This window comes from Podarcis erhardii (assembly GCF_964252035.2).
Source record: "Podarcis erhardii genome assembly, chromosome: 6".
NCBI classification, from domain to species: domain Eukaryota; kingdom Metazoa; phylum Chordata; class Lepidosauria; order Squamata; family Lacertidae; genus Podarcis; species Podarcis erhardii.
The window spans coordinates 20,829,999-20,849,769 of record NC_138510.1 but is presented as its reverse complement, the minus strand read 5'-3'; the positions used below and the strand labels follow the sequence as shown (position 1 = coordinate 20,849,769).

General features: G+C 40.8%; 1 protein-coding gene across 4 annotated transcripts in view; it reads left to right on the top strand.

Moving 5' to 3' along the window:
• STAU1 (staufen double-stranded RNA binding protein 1) overlaps window positions 1-19,771 on the top strand; it is a 40,134-nt gene that overhangs the window by 10,725 nt on the left and 9,638 nt on the right. For 3 of the 4 annotated variants that reach the window (XM_081867693.1, XM_081867691.1, XM_081867692.1), the window contains 7 exons: window positions 3,492-3,768; window positions 5,242-5,366; window positions 6,457-6,613; window positions 11,392-11,530; window positions 14,424-14,589; window positions 18,025-18,123; window positions 19,213-19,443. In XM_081867693.1, the coding sequence (XP_081723819.1) occupies window positions 3,564-3,768; window positions 5,242-5,366; window positions 6,457-6,613; window positions 11,392-11,530; window positions 14,424-14,589; window positions 18,025-18,123; window positions 19,213-19,443 (1,122 nt within the window). In that variant the 5' untranslated portion in view covers window positions 3,492-3,563. The remainder of the gene's footprint in view (window positions 1-3,491; window positions 3,769-5,241; window positions 5,367-6,456; window positions 6,614-11,391; window positions 11,531-14,423; window positions 14,590-18,024; window positions 18,124-19,212; window positions 19,444-19,771) is intronic. The other variant, XM_081867694.1, reaches the window with a different exon arrangement.

The following is a 19,771-nucleotide window of genomic DNA, read 5'->3' as shown; positions in this document are numbered from 1 at the left end:
CAGTTTTCCCATATCCTGGCTACTGCTTCCCCCAACACCTGTGTCTTCTCTCCCTGTTCCATTACCATCAACAGCATCTTTGAATCTCTTGCTTCAACAATATGCCATATATAAGGATGACACACTTTAAACCTGAAAGGAAACATCCAGGGCATGGACTAGTCTTCCCTAGATATCGGGAATTGCTTGTGAAGGGTGGCTTAGAATATACACAGGCCTGTTCATTTGTCTGGAGTATTAACTGCATTCTGCAGCACATTTCCGATACTTGATTCTGGTATAAAGCAAAAGAATAATATTTACAAACAGGAGAATTTTAAATTCTATTCAAACTACTGAAATCTGTAATCATATCTTTGTTAATGTTTTATTCCTTCATTGAAACAGTCCAAATAGTGAGACAGTATTCCTGCAAATGGGGGCATGTGTTTTCAAGAGTATATGCTCTAGGTGTGTTGCTCTCAACAGATAGTTAGGGGGCTGTGCATGTTAAAGCTGATGCCTGCATTCAGCAGAGAGCCAGTTTTTTGTCTTTTGTGTATATCCAGGTGACTCAGTGCTCTTAATGTAGTGGTGAGTCATTCTAAACAGATATCTAGAGGGCAGGCCTCAACTGCATGTCAAGATAATGGGATGTGTCCAAGGTTTTCTGAAAGGGGCAATCTGTAAGAGTGGTATGTGCATGCTCGGCCATTTTATAGAAAAGGCCTTCAACTAAGCAGTTCAGCTAGCAGAGTCGGTTTAGGAAAAACAGGTTTACTCAGTGACACATGTGCCTGCCTTCAGCTTTTTAATCTCTAATGCAAGATGTCCTTGCTACACGTTTGTGAACATGCTCTGTCTTAAAATGGCAACTTGAAATTTTCATTATTGAATCTAATATGGAGAGAATTTTAGGCAAGAGCAAAACAACACACACACACCCCAAATGCTCACTACTCCTTGGCCAAAGGCCTGGCTGGTGTGTGTGTGTGCTCTTTGTGAAACCTGTAGCCTCTTGGGTCCCTTTCTTGGAAATGTAGGAACATACCAGGTCAGGCCATAAGCAAAACTAGGCACCACATCATTCACACAGTTACCAGTTATGCAGATGGCTTTTTAAAAGGAAGTTTCAGGTGCAAGGTCTGATCCAGACCCTGAAGTTGAAGGCCGGTGGCTTTGACCCTTTGTTCCCTGCTGCTCTCCCAATAAGTGTCACCACAGAGTTGGGGGTAGAAGTCTATTATATTCATAGCTGGGGGTGGAAGCTTTCCTCCAATGCAAATAGCAGGGCCTAATCCATATTGGGACCCACAGCATAGGGCAAAAGGCCAAAGCACCTTTTCCAGGTTTGAATCAGGTTCCTGTACCTGCAATTTGTAGAGCTGATGATTGTGCTAGTTTGGCCCTTTTTGAACTGGCAGGGCTTCTCCCTGTCTCTGTCAGAGATGTCCCGTCATTTGCTACCTGAACTTTTTAGCAGGAGATGCCTGGGACTTTCTGCATGCAAACCCTATGCTATACCACTGAGCATTTAGTGCATTAAGGGTAGTGTGAGGTACAACATGGCCCAGCTGCTGCTGGGCTGTAAACTCCTGGCTACTAGTGAGCTATGGCCCCTTTCCTTAAGCATGCCCAACCCTGTTTCTGATGGTCATTCATAGCTTTAAAAATGGCTGTTTTGGGAGCTGTGCCTTTTGAAGCTGAGCCAAGCTATTGTAATTTACAGGAAGCATTAATGCTGAGTTGGAAATCAATAAAATCCTTAAAATAGTGAGTGCCATGTTAAACATCAACTTAGTAAAACAAAGCTGTAAACCTTTTTGCTCTCTGGATAAAAAAACCCCACCTAGCAGCATGGTGGAAGTCTGCTTTTGATAACTTCATTTACAAGCATAGTATTGGCTTATTTGGCAATGAAATTTGTGAACTTGTCAGAATATTAGAAGACTTTGGTTTGTGGTGCTTCACGTGAATACTTTCTGCACATCTCAGGCTAGCAAGTTGAGCCCAGCCTGCTATTTTGTATGTGCAGGTATTAGAAAATGTTTGCACGCTGGAGAGCATTCAGTTTCCTACCTGCAGTCCAGCATCACGTTCATCAAGTGAGACTTTGGATTGTGTATTTCAGCTCTTAGATGCCAACTCATTGTGTTGAAAATCCATTTCCTTCCACTGGCCCATAAACCCTTGTCTGCCTTTTCAGAAGTACGCGTCTTTCCTAAAATCCTTAAGAGGCAGTTTGCAGATCACTTTTGTCTTTGACTCATCCTTTCTAAATTTGGAAGCCTATTCATGACATCAGTTCTGAAGGCCCACAGAATGCTTAGACAAATTGCTACTATTAGCATCCAGTGATTGCTCATTTTTAAAGCCAGGACCTTTGCTGGTTCAAGATAAATTTTTAAACATCTACAGTTTTTATTGGGAGACCGAAATTGGACTATGCTAACTTGACATTAGTGCCTTGTGTTTGCTTTCATCACTGTGACAATAGAAGTACTCAGTTCACCAAGCACTACTGCTCCGCATGCAGTCCTTAATTCATTATTCTTGGATAACACAAATGAAGTGTGTTGGATTGTGCCCAGCATTGTTTCTGGTCTAGAAAGGTTGCCTGCTAAACCTACCATTTGCAGAAAGCCTGAACTATCATTTTTCCAGTACTAACTCCTGAGCAGTTGACCACATGCATGCTCAGTTTGGCATTCATTTGGCAGCACAGGTTCATTGTATCCAGGGTTCGAACTTAGCAGGTGCCAGGCGCATTTTGCACCTAAAGTTTCTCCATTTACGAGCACCTCAGAAAGTCTGGGTGCCATTTTTTGCGTTTGGCTAACACTCGATTACTGAAATGTATGTGCTTTGAAGCTTCGAAGTATATTTCAAGGATAGACAATATGTTAAGGAGTTTAACAATAAAGAGTGGAGTGTTTTGAGAGCTGAAGTATGGTACAAACATTTTTACTGTAAACACCAAATTAAATATGTATTAACAATTTCTGTTAAAATGTAATATTAACCATGTTTCTCTTATGTGAATTGCATATTAGTTCATGCTTACCAAAATAATAAATAAAAAATTATTTATTTATTGTTGCTGAGCCCCCCCCCCCAATGACACTTAAACATTCTGTTTTGGTCCCACAACCCAGCTTTTCTATCCCAGTTTCTAACACAGATTGTATCCAAATGGAAGGCTTGTGTAGACTGTATGTACTCAGAAGGCCAAAGATACTTGTAGAATCGTCTTATAAGTATTTAGCCTTAAATACATGACACAGTGTAATATGTGTTGTTCATCAGAGGTTGTATTTGCCTAATTTCAAGACCTGCTAAGGAACAGATAATTGTTATTACCCGGTATGTCCTGATATGTAAAACCACAGAATTCAAAGAGGGTGTACTTTCTTTTCCCCATGACTGTAAGGTGTTGGTGGCATCTCAATTGAATATTTTATGTGGAAAGGTTGGGAAGCAATTGATCCTCTCCTTTTTCTTTTCTTTTTAAGGTAAAAAATCAAGCACTTGCACAGAAATAGCCTGCATTCAAAGCCAAGTTTACCTGCAGCAATTAGCTTTGGATGGAAGTCAATATGTCTCAAGTTCAAATCCAGAATCCGTCTGCTGCTCTTTCTAGCAGCCAAATACTAAACAAGAACCAATCACTTGCACAGCCTTTGAGTATTCCTTCTCCCACTAGTTCTTTGCCCTCTGAAAATGCAGGTAGACCTATTCAAAATTCTGCTTTACCCTCTGCATCTGTTACATCTACCAGTGTAGCTGCAGGTAAGCCTGAAAATTTATTTGGTATATTTCAATGATAATGTGAGTGTCAAATGCCTTAAAAGAAAATGCCAGGTCCTAATACCCATGTTGTTCATATGCTGCTTGTTTACTGAAGTTGTTTTGGAAATAGTGAAAATTATAAGGAGAAATGTTTGATGGAACAAACAGAAATAAGATGAAAACAAATGGCTAAAATGGCATTATGAATATTTTATATCATCAAATTCACTGCTCCATCGTTCTGGTTCTGTACAGTGTTTTCTGATCATGCACGAAGACATGTTTAACAAGGATTGTTCCAGAGAGCTTCCTTTCTAATATAGAGTGGTCTATGCTAGTAGCTTAACTGTAGTTAAGTAATTTACTTCATTGACTACATGTGTGCATTTGCCATTTGTTCTCTTCAATCTGGCAAACTAAGGTTTCAAGTATCCCTCAAAACGAAAATTGCAAACTGATTTAGAAAATCTTTGGAATGTACACATCCATTGTGTGTTTATCATCATGGGTGGTGGCATAATTCTTAAATAGTGTGGCATTCCATAAGCACTGACCATTAAAAATGTATGGCATTTTGATTGCACAGTTCTGGTCATCTACAGCCTCTGGCCACTAGATAAGCCTAGCTTTGTACTTCCAGAACCCCTTGAGAAATTTGGGGAAGCAGGAGTTAACGGCAATGCTCCACTCAAGGCTTATCCAGAGGCTACAGATTACCAGTTCTCTGCAATTAAAGTGTGCCTCATGTGATTCCACTTTCAGAATATTGAATCCTGGAAGACACGGAGCTTTCATGGGTTGGGCTCCCTTGTTTGTACAAACTAAGCTTCTGTAAAGCTTATTGGGCTTTGTGTTCTTGTTTTCTTCCGAATTGGGATGACTGGCAAAATGGAAACTATACCTGGGACGAAGCACTCAAATGGGACACCCTTTTTAAAGGATATGACAGAGTAGAAGCAGAGACCATTAAGTATTAAAAATGAGAAATTAAGAATATAAATACCTGTGAAGCAGCTTCATTCTTAGGGAGAGAGAAGCTGTCAGATTAGGACCAAATATGTCCTGGCAGTGGAGGAACTTTCTGAACAGCGTATGCTGTGTAGGTTAAACAAGAGGCCTATGGCTTTCAAACATCAACTCGATGATGCAGGCACCTAGCTAGTTTTGTTGCAAAGCAAATTAGTTTGATCTTTCCTTATATTGCAACGTTCACTCACTGTCTGATCCTTAGAGTTAGTCTTACAATCAACTTTTATCTGGCATTCTGGACAACTAAATTAACATTCTCTGAAACCAATTTACTTTGGGCATCTTCTGTAGAAAGCCACTTAATTTTATAAGTCTAAGCCTCTGTGCGGTGTTTTCCCAGCTTTGAGTGCTAAAGTCCTTAAGTGCTTCTGTGAATGTAGAATAATACTGAGAGATCAGATTGATTTCTCCATGCTGAAGTAGCTATTGGTCTTTTCTTTTCAGTTCCTTCTAACATGGCAAACCCCAAAGAGAAAACCCCAATGTGTCTTGTGAATGAGTTAGCCCGTTTTAACAAGATTCAGCCTGAGTATAAGCTTTTGAGTGAGCAGGGTCCAGCTCACTCGAAGGTAAACATTGCCTGTCTGACTTCCATGTTTATAGTAAAACGATGAGTGTGTGTGTGTGTGTGTGTGTGTGTGAAGTAAAACAAACCTGAGAGGTCTGTTAGCCTGACACAGCTTCCAGTGCACAGCTTGATTTTATTTTTAAGCTGGTGCTACTAATATAACTCAGTGGGCGTTATTTATTTATTATCTTCCACACACATCTCAGGGCACTGTACAAAATGTAATAAAAACAGTTAAATGCACAGAAAATAACATAAAATAATAAAAGAAAAGAAAAACAATATCAAGCATTCAACCAGCTTGGAAGGGTGGGAAGTAGTGTAGGTTTGGCCCTTTGCTGAAATCCAGCTGGCTTAAGCAGGTAGTTGCACTTCACCCCAGTATCCAAACCCAGCTGCAAAAGAAAACGGAGGGGGGAGGAAATAGTAAAGGAGAAGTCCAATAAAGCACACTGTTTGGAAACAGCAGCATGCAATTCAAAGTACTTATTTTATCATTTATAGCCTTGCATGGCCTCAGGCCCTGCATTCCCACAAGAGCTTTCAAGGTTTCCAGATTTCTTTGCTTTAAGAAGCAACTTAATGGGCAGCATTCGATAATGTGGTAGGGAGGAAGGGCCTTGGAGGTCTCGGTGTGCACATGGTAGCTCCCGGGATGCAGCCTTCTGGATCCCTTTGGTTCTGTGCATTACTTTCCACAAAGTCCTTGGCCACAGTAGAAAAAAACATTTTAAATACATTGGATACTTTTACAACAATTCATGCGACTTTTCTTTCCTATGGTTTAATAGTGTTTCATGAAGTAGTTGTTTTATAGTAGGCATGTCCAACCGGTAGATTGTCTTCGGTAGATCACTGGCTCCCCCAAAGAAGCTCTTTAACCTGAACCCCCCAAAAGAGGGTAGATCACTGCCAGTTTTTAAACTCTGTGAGTAGATTTCAGTCTCTTGGGAGTTGGCCACCCCTGCTTTAGAGTGATCAGTCCTGTACCTGTGCCTTTTGACCTGTGTGTGTTCAGACTATTAAAATATCACACGCATGCAAGATCAGGCGGTGAGTTGTTGCAGTAAAAACTTCTTTCTCATTCTTAGGTGTTTACAGTGCAGCTGACTCTTGGGGACCAGCACTGGGAAGCTGAAGGAACTAGTATTAAGAAAGCTCAACATGCAGCTGCTGCCAAAGCTTTGGAAGGGACGAGATTTCCTAAACCTACAGCTCGCCCATCACGTAATGAAGGAAAGAACCCAGGTACATACAGCTAACATGGGTTGTACAGTGATGTGAGCCATCACTTGATGTTGCAGTGGTACAGTGTACATACTGTACACCTAAGCTGCCCCTGAATTTGCCCATTATATAATTGCATCCTATGGCGATCATGTTTAAGTATTTGTAACAAATATTTATATGCTGCTTAATATAATAAAAAAATTCAAGGCCGTTTACATGGAAACAATAAAAATACAATATTCAATAAAATTTCCTTAAAAGCCAAAAAACAACAACCCTATATATCACATGACAACAGCCAACCATCAATTCCTGGTTATATAACAGCCAGAAACTTCCCACTACCTGAACACAGATGTGCTAAAGTAGCATACAGTTGTGTCGGCTGATACCCATTGTGCAATCAGCTTTTAGCCCTCTGAATCCAAAGTTCTGTGGTTAAAAATTTTGGATTCCAGAATGCTTCCACTTCTTAGACTTTGAAGGCTTTGCTTGGCATTATTTTATTAATTAATATATTTGTATCCCACCTTACATCAGTTGATCTCGGAGTGGGGTACCTATTCCATAAAACAGGATAAAATGTCAATCATCAATCAAACCACCTCCTAGGCAGATCCCACTCCAGACTATATTTGGCATGACCCAAACACCAGTGTAAAAAGGCTTAACCTGCTGCCAAAAAGAATCCACCACTGGTGTCTGCCGAGTATCCAAGTTAGACTAAGTCATGCTTTTATCAGTAACTCATGGTGCCTTTTGCCACCTTTGCATCTTGCCCCTGGAATTTTCTCTAAAGCTGAATGGTGTATGCATTGTTAGCCTTGACAAGGGAGCAGGAATATGATAAAGTGATGGTGCAAAGTTACTACTTAACCTCACAGTTTTTTTCGGGGTTTCACTGGAGCACAAAACCTTGATAGTTCTGTTTATTTTCCATATTCTCATCCAGTTTTTCAGACATTTATTGTCTCCCCAAGAGGCTCATTAAAAAAAAGAAGAGACATGCCCTGCCATTAGACTTACAGACTAGAAAGGCAAGGTTTACAGGGGCAGGGAGGTAAAAGGCAAAAGAGGAAGATTGGTTGAAGCCCTGCACAAAGTGGTGAGCTACAAGCATTTATATCCAGTCCGGGCCAGGTTGGTTTTCCTTTGCTGGTGCTCTTGCTTGGAGATCAATTGGTTGGGGTAGTGTCGTCTTTCCTCTTGCTTTTGCAGTCTCAGGACAGCAGGCAGCTGGGAATCCAAGTGTTCTTTCTGCAAATAAGGTGGGGGAATAGAGCTTCCAGCAACTCTGCTTGTTTCGGTTGCTCTCCACTTGCCATGATGTTGTTTGTGAGGCAGTAATCCTTGATTGCCAATGGCAGAGACTAGAGTGTGCTGCCCTCCAGCTCTGCAGCCCCAGGAGAACTCTTTAAGTATCAGTCATTTTACTATTTATAAAAAGGAGCAAACAAAAAAACCCAGTGCTGTCTCAGGGAGAAATTTAGTAATGTTACCCAAAGCCAGTATCATGAGTAGCTTGAGTCTGAATTGACCCAAAGACATATAATTGTAACTTAAACATAAAAATAAAGTATTGAAGGAAAACAGGATTTACTTTGCACTGTGAAAGTGATATGGACAAGGAATTGGCTAGCTTCTTAACTCTATGGCTGCAAGGATTGTTATCAATTAGAATTGGAAATATTTGTAAGGAGCATTGATGGACGCTTAGTACAAAAATAAGTGGCAATTTGCAGTATCTGAGAAGCTGACTGAAAACAATTCATTTCAGCAAGGGACAAATTAAAAAACTAATAAACTCATTTTCCATTGTGTGGTATGGCTTTCTTGTGCACATGAACTGAGAGAATGGCACCAAACTGGTCCTGGCATGTGCAAGTATATATAATTCAAAGCCAGTCTGGACGTTCACTTCAGAATATTAGCTCTGTTCTTCCTCTACTGTGCTTCGCCTAGCAGACCCTGTAGAAAAACCAGAAGAGTAATAATGGAGCCATGGGGCCATATGGAACTAAATAATTGTGCTAGCTCAAGGTGTGCCCTGTGTCATCCCCAAATCTGCTCCAGAAGGGGGCTAGAGGAAAGCCAAGAAAGGATTTAGGAGGGTAGCAGAGGGAGAGGGATCTGTTGCAAAAGGGACAATCCTTGCATTGATTGAACATATCACTATGTAGAAAACTACCCATATTTCATATGCTATTTTAATTTCTGTTGCCTACATTGGTTTTCTTTATTCCTCTTATGTAAAAAAACAAAAAAGCATTCTACTATATAATACTAAATATTTCCAAAACTGAGAAAAGATAAGAAATGTATACAAATGCAAACTTTCTGATCTGTCTGAAGTTATTTACCCAGGAACAGCCCCCAATGTTTGCAGAAAATACTATTGTTTATTTACACCGTGCTTGCAGTAAGTCAAACAGGGATAAATGGAAACAGGAAGCTTTCCCCATGTCTACCAGACTTCCACTGAAAGCACTCTAGGCAACAGGTTAGTCTCATAAGAAAAAGGGATGGCTAAATGCATATTTGACATGGCCAGTCCAGGTCAGCCACAGTGAGGCAGTTTTAAGGCTTGTTCCAGTTGTAAAGGTAAAGGGAACCCTGACCATTAGGTCCAGTCGTGACCGACTCTGGGGTTGTACGCTCATCTCGCTCTATAGGCCGAGGGAGCCGGCATTTGTCTGCAGACAGCTTCCGGGTCAAGTGGCCAACATGACTAAGCCGCTTCTGGTGAACCAGAGCAGCGCACGGAAACACCGTTTACCTTCCCACCGGAGTGGTACCTATTTATCTACTTGCACTTTGATGTGCTTTTGAACTGCTAGGTGGGCAGGAGCAGGGACCGAGGAACGGGAGCTCACCCCGTTGCGGGGATTCGAACCGCCGACCTTCTGATCAGCAAGTCCTAGGCTCTGTGGTTTCTGTTCCAGTTGTAGTGTGTGCAAATAAGGTTTCCTAATCTTACACTAATGTAGGTAGGAGGCAGTTCTCTCCCCTGGCTACATGATGCACTATTAACACACCTGGCTATGATTGTAATAAATTCGCCAGCAAAGAAATCAAGCAAGCAGCTAACTAGGGAGAGACTTAAAGTTTAGAGAAAAAAGTTGGTTTGCATGAAGAAGCTAACTCAATTTAAAAGACTTTTGTCACAGGGAGTGCAGAAGATGGCATGGTGCGCTCTTTTACCAGGTGATGATAATCCTAGAAATCAGGGATTAAATGGTAGGTTGCAGGACTTGGTTGCCCATAGAGTAATATGCCTATGAGTTAGTTATAATTAGCTTTCCTTCAAAGGAAATGACATCATTTTGATGCATGGAATGAGCTTGGAGATAGGTTGTTTATGCCACCAAGATCTTGGATGTGCTGTGGAATTTTTATTTTACGTTTTTCCTTTTGAAAACAGATCCCCATGCCATGTCACAAACTGCTTCCAAAACTCCTTGGTGTCAAGGGAAGATTGCTAGGGATGGGTGGGTAAGGGGACGCTGCTGTTTTTGACAGTTGACAGCTTATGTAGACTTGCTGAAATGTGTGGGTCTTCAGTAAATCTCCCAGCTCCTTGCCTTTCTCTAATGCCCCTGGCTCTGCTGCCATCTGTCCTCAACTATGGTTGCACTTGCCCCGCCATACCAGGCTTTTTAGTCTTCCTTCTCAGCTTTGTTTTAAGCCATTTGGGGGGGGGGGGGTTAGATAAGAATATACAGCTTTAAGATACAAGGCGGCAACATCTCCTGTCTTCCCTTAATTTGGTTCACAGTAATACATTTTCTACTGATAGACAAGCTGTATTAACACTTCATTGGATAAATTCCTTATTCAAGTGTGCTTTATTACATTTTGTTGCTTTTTATCTGGAGAATATGAGCTTTTAAAACTCATATTGCCTGACAGTTGTGTAAGTCTCTGGAGAAATAGTGATATTTAATCAAGACAAAGAACTCTAGAGAGCTCTTTGTGGTTTTTGAGGTCTTTCAGAATCTTGGATGGAGTCCAGAGAGCTCCATGCATGTGCTTAATATGCCTCCGTGCACTTGTAAAGGATTTGTGGGGTTTTTTGTCCCCTTCCAGCTGCAGCCCCTTGCACTGCACCAGATGCTGCTATGGAGTTTTCTCTGACCTTCATGGTGACTTCTGAAGCACATAGACTATGGCTTGGGTGGTTGTTGGGGGCATGGATGCTGGAATGCTCCAGCTCACTTGAAGCCCAGGTGTAGATTTTGGATTTCTGCCATTGATTTTAATTCTCCAGAATTGAGAATTTGCAAACAGTGCCAAGGTATATGCAAATAAGAAGAGGCGTGCAGTCAGATAAAAGATCGATGTGGGCAGCATGTGAGCTCTCAGTGAGGGGAAAAGGTGTTTATATTAAACCAAGCATGTGTAATGCAAGCTTTTGTAGTAATGATAACCTTCAGTTTGAAGAACAGCATGTCTTCTATATTCCATGCATATAGTGCTAGGCTTTCCAGTCAAATGCCAGTATTTAAATATCAGTTTGCAAATACAAATCAAGTTATATGCTGCATCAAAAATCTATTCACATGGCATTTGCATTAACACTTGGTTTCTGTAAAATAAGCATGCCTCCCCTGAACAAATTTAAATGACAAATTGCTTTCTGTCCTTATTTAATACACATGACCTTCTCTTCCTACCACCCATCCCTTTGATGCTTCTCAAGTTTACTCCTAGCTATTGAGGGAATGAATGTCTGAGGCACAGTGTGGAATTCTCTCTGACCTCCACCTTTAACAGTTGCTTTATCTTCTTCTCTTTAGATAGTGTAACCCCCACAGTGGAGCTGAATGCGCTTTGTATGAAGCTGGGAAAGAAACCAATGTACAAGCCTATAGATCCTTACACAGAGATGAGGTCCACTTACAACTACAGTATGAGAGGTGGTGCTTATCCCCCACGGTATGTCATGCCATTATTCACTCTCCTGTAATGAAGTCCTCCGATCACACTCTTTCAAATTCACAATTTTGGTACTTTTCAAGAATACTGCACTTGTCTTCCTAGTATAGTGATTCTCAGACTTATTTCTCTGGGCCACACTTTCAGAATAAAAATTTGCTTGTGCCATGCCGCACCATTTTTATTTTTATTTTATTTTTTGTTAATAAATACACTGGAAAACAAAAAGAAACAACTCCTACCAGTGCTTGACTTAGAACAGCAGAACACAAGTGCTTCATAGTATGATCACGTGACATCCAGAAAGCGTTAAACAAGGCAGCTACATAAGAACATGAATCATTCCCAAAATATAATTATAAGTGAACCTCTTACATATGTACCTTAAGTACATTTATGATCTTGCTTTTGCTGAGTAATCTCATTTATATTAGGTCTAATTTGCAAGAACCAAACTCTCATCTCTTCATCAACAGGAAGAATCCTTTCTCTTTTCTAATCTTTTGTATTATAGCAGGCTTAATCATTTTGTCAGCTATTGTATGTGGTTTATTATTATTAATTAAATTTGTATACCACCCTTCGTCCGTAGATTACAAGGTGGTTTTGTCTGTTGAGCAGTCAATTCAGCCACTTGGTAAGATATAATTTGCATCTTATCTGAGACTTCTACTCGTTTTTCAAAACAAGATCATTGACATTTCTGCTGTTCCAAAAGCCTTTCGAAATATTGAAAATTCTTGTTTGCCAGATTTCCATGTTTGACAACAGATGTCTTCATCCTGTCTTTGCCCATATTGGACTGGGAAAAGCTTCCCAAACACGTGGCTGAGGGACGTTTTCCTCTCCATTCCATGTGAAATCAAGACTCAAAATAGCTATCCGCATATTGTTGACAAACTTTCTTGTTTGGATGTTTGCTTGGGCCTGCCAGCAGTGTCAAATTAAATGGGTCTTCTCTAGCACTCTGTTCGAACGGTGATTTTGGATCACAACTAGGATTGTCCTCAATATCACTTGATGCTTTTGCTCTCATTTTGAAAATATATCCATATCCCTAAAATTAAAATAAATAAATTGATATTCTACTATACTACACTAAAATGTTAAAATATTTATTTGATGATTGTCATTGAACCTTCCTGCCACACTTGCCATCCTCTCCTGCCACGCAAGTGTGGCATGCCACACACCCTTTGAGAAGCAGTGTCCTAGGACAAGCAGGTTTTATGCATGAGCTGCACAGACAGTTAAAAGGCAACCATTCAAAACATCTGGTTCCACAATACAATCATACCTCGGGTCACAGACGCTTCAGGTTGCGTTTTTTTGGGTTACGGACCACCAAAACCCGGAAGTACTGGAACGGGTTACTTCAGGGTTTTGGCGGTCGTGCATGCGCAGAAGCACCAAATCACACTTTGCGCATGCGCAGAAGCACTGAATCGCAACCTGCGCGTTCACAGATGCGCCGCTGCGGGTTGCGAACGTGCATTCCGCACGTATCACGTTCTCAACCCAAGTGTCCACTGTAATGGCCAGCTATTGCTGCACTGCAAAACCCCAGTTCTGAATCACCAAAATAATACCACAGCCTTCCCAAGCTTAGCTATAGTGAAGAAGAAAAAATGGATGATTCAGCTGTCCAAAGATCCATGGTATCTGGAATAGAGGACACACCAGAGAAAAGGCTGAGAGCCAAGATCCACTTAGAGGAGCAGAATTTTGGGAGGAGGGGGTTGCACCCCTCAGCCTTTCTAAGTACTACATTTGGTGTAGCGGATGGGAGTACGCCTGCTGCACACTATTGGAGAATGAGAAGGTTGGCACTTTGCCCCCACGCCAATTAAGCCACACTTCTACAGCCTCCTGGCAACAGCCTCAGTCTCCCTGGTGAGGCTTCATAAACGCTTTTAGAACTCTTTATTTAAAGCACCCCATTCTCTTTGTTTCTAGATGCAAAGGGAAAACTGGTTTCATGCCGTCTTACCCTCTTTACAAAAAGTCAAGGTCGTATACAGCAACGTATGCAGATACAACAAAATATAAAATACTATTGAAAAATAATAATTAAAATCACTGGCTCTACTTAAGAAAACGTAAACAACCTAATAGGCCTGATGGAATAAAAAAGGTCTTCCAAGGACACTTGAAAACTAGCAGCGAAGGTGTATTCCGCAGAATGGGACTGGCGACACTAAATCCTTGAATTCTGGTTGTAACCGGTCGGACTGCTGAATAACTAACACCACTCCTGGATTATCTCTGTGATCAAGCTGAGATATAAGGGCTCAGGTTGTCCTTAAGCTATTATGGACCCAAGCTGTTGAAAGGAGCCATACACCTTTTTCTTCTTTTTTGCTCCCAAATCTTTTCCTTTGCAGTGTGATAAACATCCCTGCAACCTCCTCCTCCTCCAAAAAGCAACATCATTCGAAAATGTGAAAACAAAAGCTAGGAAGTGAAAATGGTGGTCTGCATATTTTGGGGGGGGATGGGGGCACGCTACACTAAACAGCCAGTCTCCTTTTTCTTGTAGGTTCAGTTGGCCTAAATAAAGTGGGCAGAATTTACGGGCCTGAGCTTGTAACTTTTTAAAAACAAATGTTCTATTGAATGCAGCCGAATATATTAATAGCTTAACTTGCTGGTTGAGTTCAGAAATGTTTAATGTGTGTTGGTAGCTTTGTGCTTCTGGCTTTAATGTTAATGCTTCTAGTCATGCAGTGTCTGCACTGTAAGTGCTGCAGTCAAACTTTTGAGGGCCAACAGTTGATTCATTGTGTTCAGCGCTGTTTCTCCACTTAACGCTTTATTTGAGCCCTGTCTGCTGGCAAGGATGACCTTGTACACCCCCCTCCAGGCCTGAAATGTCAAGTCTTTCTCTTTTCAGGTACTTCTATCCATTTCCTGTGGGACCCTGGCTCTACCAAGTGGAGCTCTCCATTGGGGGACAGCAGTTTCACGGGAAAGGAAGAACAAGACAGGCTGCTAAACATGACGCGGCTGCTAAAGCACTGAAAATCCTGCAAAATGAGCCCTTGCCTGAAAAACCGGAGGTAGTATGTCTAAAACATAGTAGAAGTTAACTGTTTTGAAATTAGCTTTTTGGTTTGCCCCCAAATGCTGTTGCTTTAATGTGTGAAGGCTTGCACTCACATATTTTTCTGTCGCTTATGATAAGCCTGTCTGTGGCACTTGGTGGTTCCCCTATTTAGCCATAGTGAACTGTGGTACCTCTCTGCTTGACAGCCCTGTCACTAATGAAGTGTAAATGCATCAGTTACTCAAGTGCTAGCAAGGTAAAGAGGGAAGATATTTGCAGACTTTTGGCCTCCTCCAAGGCTGCTATTCTTCCCTTCTCCGTTCCTTGCATTGCCCCAAGGCAGACCCAACCAGCCAGCTGCTCCTCACTGGTTTTAAGCATCTCAGCCTAGAGAATGTGTCACAGATACAGCAGGTCTCATAAAATGGTGCCTCGGTCATTGCGTGGCTTAACTATATTGCATTGTGAAAATTACATCTTCAAAGTCAAGGCTTTGGGGTATATAAGTGGATCTACCCAGAATTTGGAGCGAGGGTGGGAAATGAGCTCAATATTTGGATTTGGTAGTAAGTTTAAAAAACGAATTTGGGCCCCAGGTTATATTTAGTTCAGTTTAGAATAACGGAGAGTACACAATGGCGTAACTCGAGGTAGATCTATAGTCAAGTCTGTGCTGGAGTTAAATTGATTTCAGATTTTGGAGCAACCGCTGTCAAGTCTTTGAGACACTGTAGAAATTGTGAATGGGAGACCAGTTTTCCCACAGAGTATATTTAAGTAGTACTGGAACAGCAACTGGAATTCTATAAATAGGTTCCACGCAGTGTTGGCTGCAGAACGTTATTGCTAAAGCTGTCACTACTTTGAAAATACAGCATAATTCTTTTCCGTAATCATCAGCATCAGAACTGCATTGAAACTCCATATTCTACCTTACCCATAACTTGGGTTACATGAAGAATAATATAGCCAGCTTGCAGCCAAAGCAGAACTGAATTACTGACATCATCTCATTTTGCAGATGCATCTGGATGAACATTAAACTGTTTAATTTGGCATTGCCTTAGAAGCTGCCTGAAGTATTAACTTTAATAAAGTTTACCTTGACCAGCACCAGTTCTTCAGGGGCTTGGAACAAGCAGTCTTCTCACACTGCTCTCTGAGGCCTTCTTAACTAGAGAGATCAAATTCTGGGACCTTCATACGTTCCGTGTGTGCATAGATGTTTCTTAAATAGTGTGTTGAGTTTTTTCTTCCTCTACCCCTTACATTATTTCCTGTTTACAGCAAAATAAAATTCTAAAGAACTGTTCTCTGCTTTAACTTCTCTTACATTCTCATTTGCTCCGCTGTTGTTGTTGTTTAGTCGTTCAGTCATGTCCGACTCTTCGTGACCCCATGGACCAGAGCTTTGCTTTGCCCCACGGACCATTTGCTCCGCTAGCTAGCTCCAATTAACTTAATTTTGCATGATAGTTATTTGGAAAGATTATTGTACTTTTGCTGTGTGTACCACTGCATGGCTGTTTTGCCCGGACTCTAGAAGGGCGTGTGTATTTGCTTTCAACCTCAATATCCTCATCAGCATGCTTGTTAATTGTTATGAATTATCTGAAGCATGTGTTCAGAGTTTCGTATATGCATGGCTTTATATAGGCCTAAAAGTGATTGCTGCTTTATGAATGGAGCTTGTTTGAAGAATCAAATCATAAACTGGCACCTTAAAAATGGCTCAGTCAGAACATTTGATTTCCTTGATCTTACAGCCTGGCATTCTGCCATTATCTCCTCTGTACTATAATTCCCCGGTTAATAAATAACTGAGCCACTAATTCTCCAAACTTGGGCTTATTTGGCAATGTTGCATCAGTCTGTATATTTTTTTAAATCCATGGTAGTAAAATAAGTAGAAAAGAGATTCAAGGTCTTAGCTTGCATTGGGGAGTCTTTTTATAGATAGAGAGAAGTCCCATAACTTAAATGCTTAGCTTTTAAGGTGAAGCTTTAGAGCCCTCCCCTCCCTTTGTTTGGCTTTCTAATACTGGAAGAGATGGGATGCGTTTTTGAGTAGGTGAAGAAAGACTCAACAAAACATAACGTCTTTGAGTGTAGAGGGGGGGTTTTAATGAGCCTCACGGTTTACATTTTATTATTGCCTGCTTAGATATAGATTGTCTTATTTTATTGATCACTTACTTTTATATTACTTGTTTTAAAAAGCTGTTGATTCATTGAGTATTTACTTACAAATATTTTAAATTATTTATGTAATCCACTTAGTTTTCTGATTAAGTGGTATATAAATCTTGATGAACAAATAAAACGTTATTTTAGTTTTATTGATTTTCTTCGTCTTTAAGGATGTTTGTATTTCTGCCCTGGGACCATTTGGTAAAACGTCAGAAATAAATAATGAACCACTAGTTTTCCAAAGTAACTCTCTCAATCACATTTGCTAATTCTTAGCATTCGTGGACTGTACTGTGTGTCTCTGTGTGTATAAAATGTCTGCTGAAACTTCCGTAGCTAGAGTGTCTGCTGATTATGATTTGTGTGGTGTCTTGAGTGTGTTCTGCATAGCTTATTTTCCCTTCCCTTGGAGCACAATAATCTAAGTAGAAAAGGACATTCCACTGACTACTTAAATGCCAGAACTGTCATTCTGAAAGGCATGGCAGATATAGGAAGCAAATACTATGCAGAAAACTCCCTGAGAGATTAGTTGTTGCAATAGAAAATAGTATTTCTCCTCAAGCAAGGGAATGTCATATGACTCCAGTCTTCACTGGGTGAATACCACAATTCAGCTCCAAAGGACTGCATTAGGTGTTTGTAAAGAGTTGGGTGCACCCAGTGGATTTAATTGCTGCTTCTTCCCTTTTAGTTGCAGCTCCTGTGCTAGACAGCAGACCACTTTTGAAAACTGACCTTTATAAAAGGAGCTTTCCATGCGGCATTGGGTGGGGTAGGGAGTCTGTGGTTGGCAAACCCAGGCACAACACTCCCCTCAGGCACGCAGATATTCTCTGAGTTAATAATGGCCTGAAATTGGAAAAGCTGAAAATGGGTAAATAACATTGGGCTTGTATTTTGAAAATGTATTTTATAAAGCTCTGAACTTTATTGCCAGTTTTTACAGTTTGCCTGCAAGTAATTTCATGTAGACACCAAAATTAACCTCTCCCATGCTTCATGTGCATCTTTTGGAACTGCTGGCTGTTTCCCCGTAGATTTTTCAGACAAGGGAATAACTCTGGAAAATCTCCTTGGCATGTCAGGCACTCGTGATGAAAACTGTCCTTGAGCCTTCAGTTTAATCTGCTCCTGGGGGTTGAGTGGAGAAAATCATGTTTAATATTATGATACTAACCTTAGATACTGTGTGTGGCAGATTTGTTAGTGAGTCGGTGCAAAAGAAGCTTCTTCAATATCATTGTTCTTCTCTTAGATTAATGGCAGAGAACCAGATGATGAAAATCTCAATAAATCTGAAATAAGCCAAGTGTTTGAGATTGCACTTAAAAGGAACTTGCCTGTGAATTTTGAGGTAGGTTTAGTTAATTGCTCTAAAAGTGGTTTTACTTTAGAATACTGAAGGTAGCACTACTTGGCGGGTGGGGGGAGATAATTTGGGGCGGAATACAGCTGGGCTTTAAAATCGTGTGTTAAAATATATCCTGATTCTCTTTCCATGGGTCCAGTAGTTTTGTTTTGTAGCGGAAAGCCATTAAAAGGGGAATTATGAGAAGCTGTGTGCTGGCGGCATTTAAATTCTTCCAATGTATTTGGAAGGAATGGCAGATGCCACTAATGTCATAAAATGTCGCAGATATATTTGCTTATGTGAGTGGGAGGGAGGGTGTCACTGATTTCCCCTTTGCTGCAGCCCCCACACTGTGTACCACCCGACTCCAAAGGTTCCTCCAGGCCTCAGAAGCAGATGTGCAGGTGCATGAGGGCTGCAGTGGAAAGGGACTTCATTGCAAGGGGAAGGAGCTCTTCCCATAAATGGAAGTCCACTCTTGTTAGTTGGATTCAGTGGGTAAGGCTATTGAAAGGATTAGAAGAATGGGCAAGTTGAATTATCCTGTTATGAGAGTATAAATATCTAATGTAATTTCTTTCTGTTTAAGAATGTACTGTCTTGCTGTTTATTGTGTGTAGAGTGCAAGAAAAAAGAAAATTTATTCAGTACCAAATATGTCCCTTTGTTGCTTTATTATGAATTGATATTGGGATATTTGCTTAACGTTAAGCATGGATGCATGCCAAGGTTTATAGCCTTTTAATTTTTTTAAGTAAAAACTGCCACAGACCTAAATATTTGTAGTTGGGGCAAAACGTAGTGCCCCCAAAAGACTAACTTGGTACATACTGAATAAAATAAGACTTGCAAAGACTGTCTTTAGCATGTAAAGTTTAGCTGGGTTTACCTTTTTAACCAGCATGGGGTGGGGTAATGTACTGAGAGGCTTTTAAAATATAGCCACTTCCCGCTTTATTAGGAATGTTGTCTAAATTAGCCTTGTTCTTCCCTAACCCCCCCCCCCATTGTAGTTTAGTATATGTGAGTAAAGTTTGCTACAACCATTTTACCCTACCATTTTTAATAAATGTTTATCACGCTTTCACTCAGTTTTTCCCTCTGAAACAGGTGACCCGGGAGAGCGGTCCCCCTCATATGAAGAGCTTCGTAACGAAGGTATCTGTGGGAGAATTCATGGGTGAGGGTGAAGGCAAGAGCAAGAAGATCTCGAAGAAGAACGCGGCCATAGCAGTCCTAGAGGAATTGAAGAAACTGCCCCCCCTTCCTACGGTTGAGAAAATGAAGCCACGAATCAAAAAGAAAACAAAATCAATAGTCAAGGTGAGAGAAGTATGTGCTTAGCCAAACCTCAGCTGTTGTAGAAGGAAATTCTTGATATGTTTAAGGAAGCTGTCTTGCACCATAACAGACACCTCTGTCTGTGCCTGTAGTCATTGGAACTCTTTGTTCACTGTTGTTATGCCAAACTAGTGGTGATTCTGTATCAGCAAGGAAGCACTTAACTTGTCTAAATGCCAGGACGTGTGCTTTGTGTTTGCTGCCATCTGTAAACCAAATGTTCTTGTGCAACTGTTTTGGTGGAGGCTTGCATAGTAGGCATTCTTAGTGTATGAAGCATAGCATGCATGTTCAGCTTTCATGTAACAGC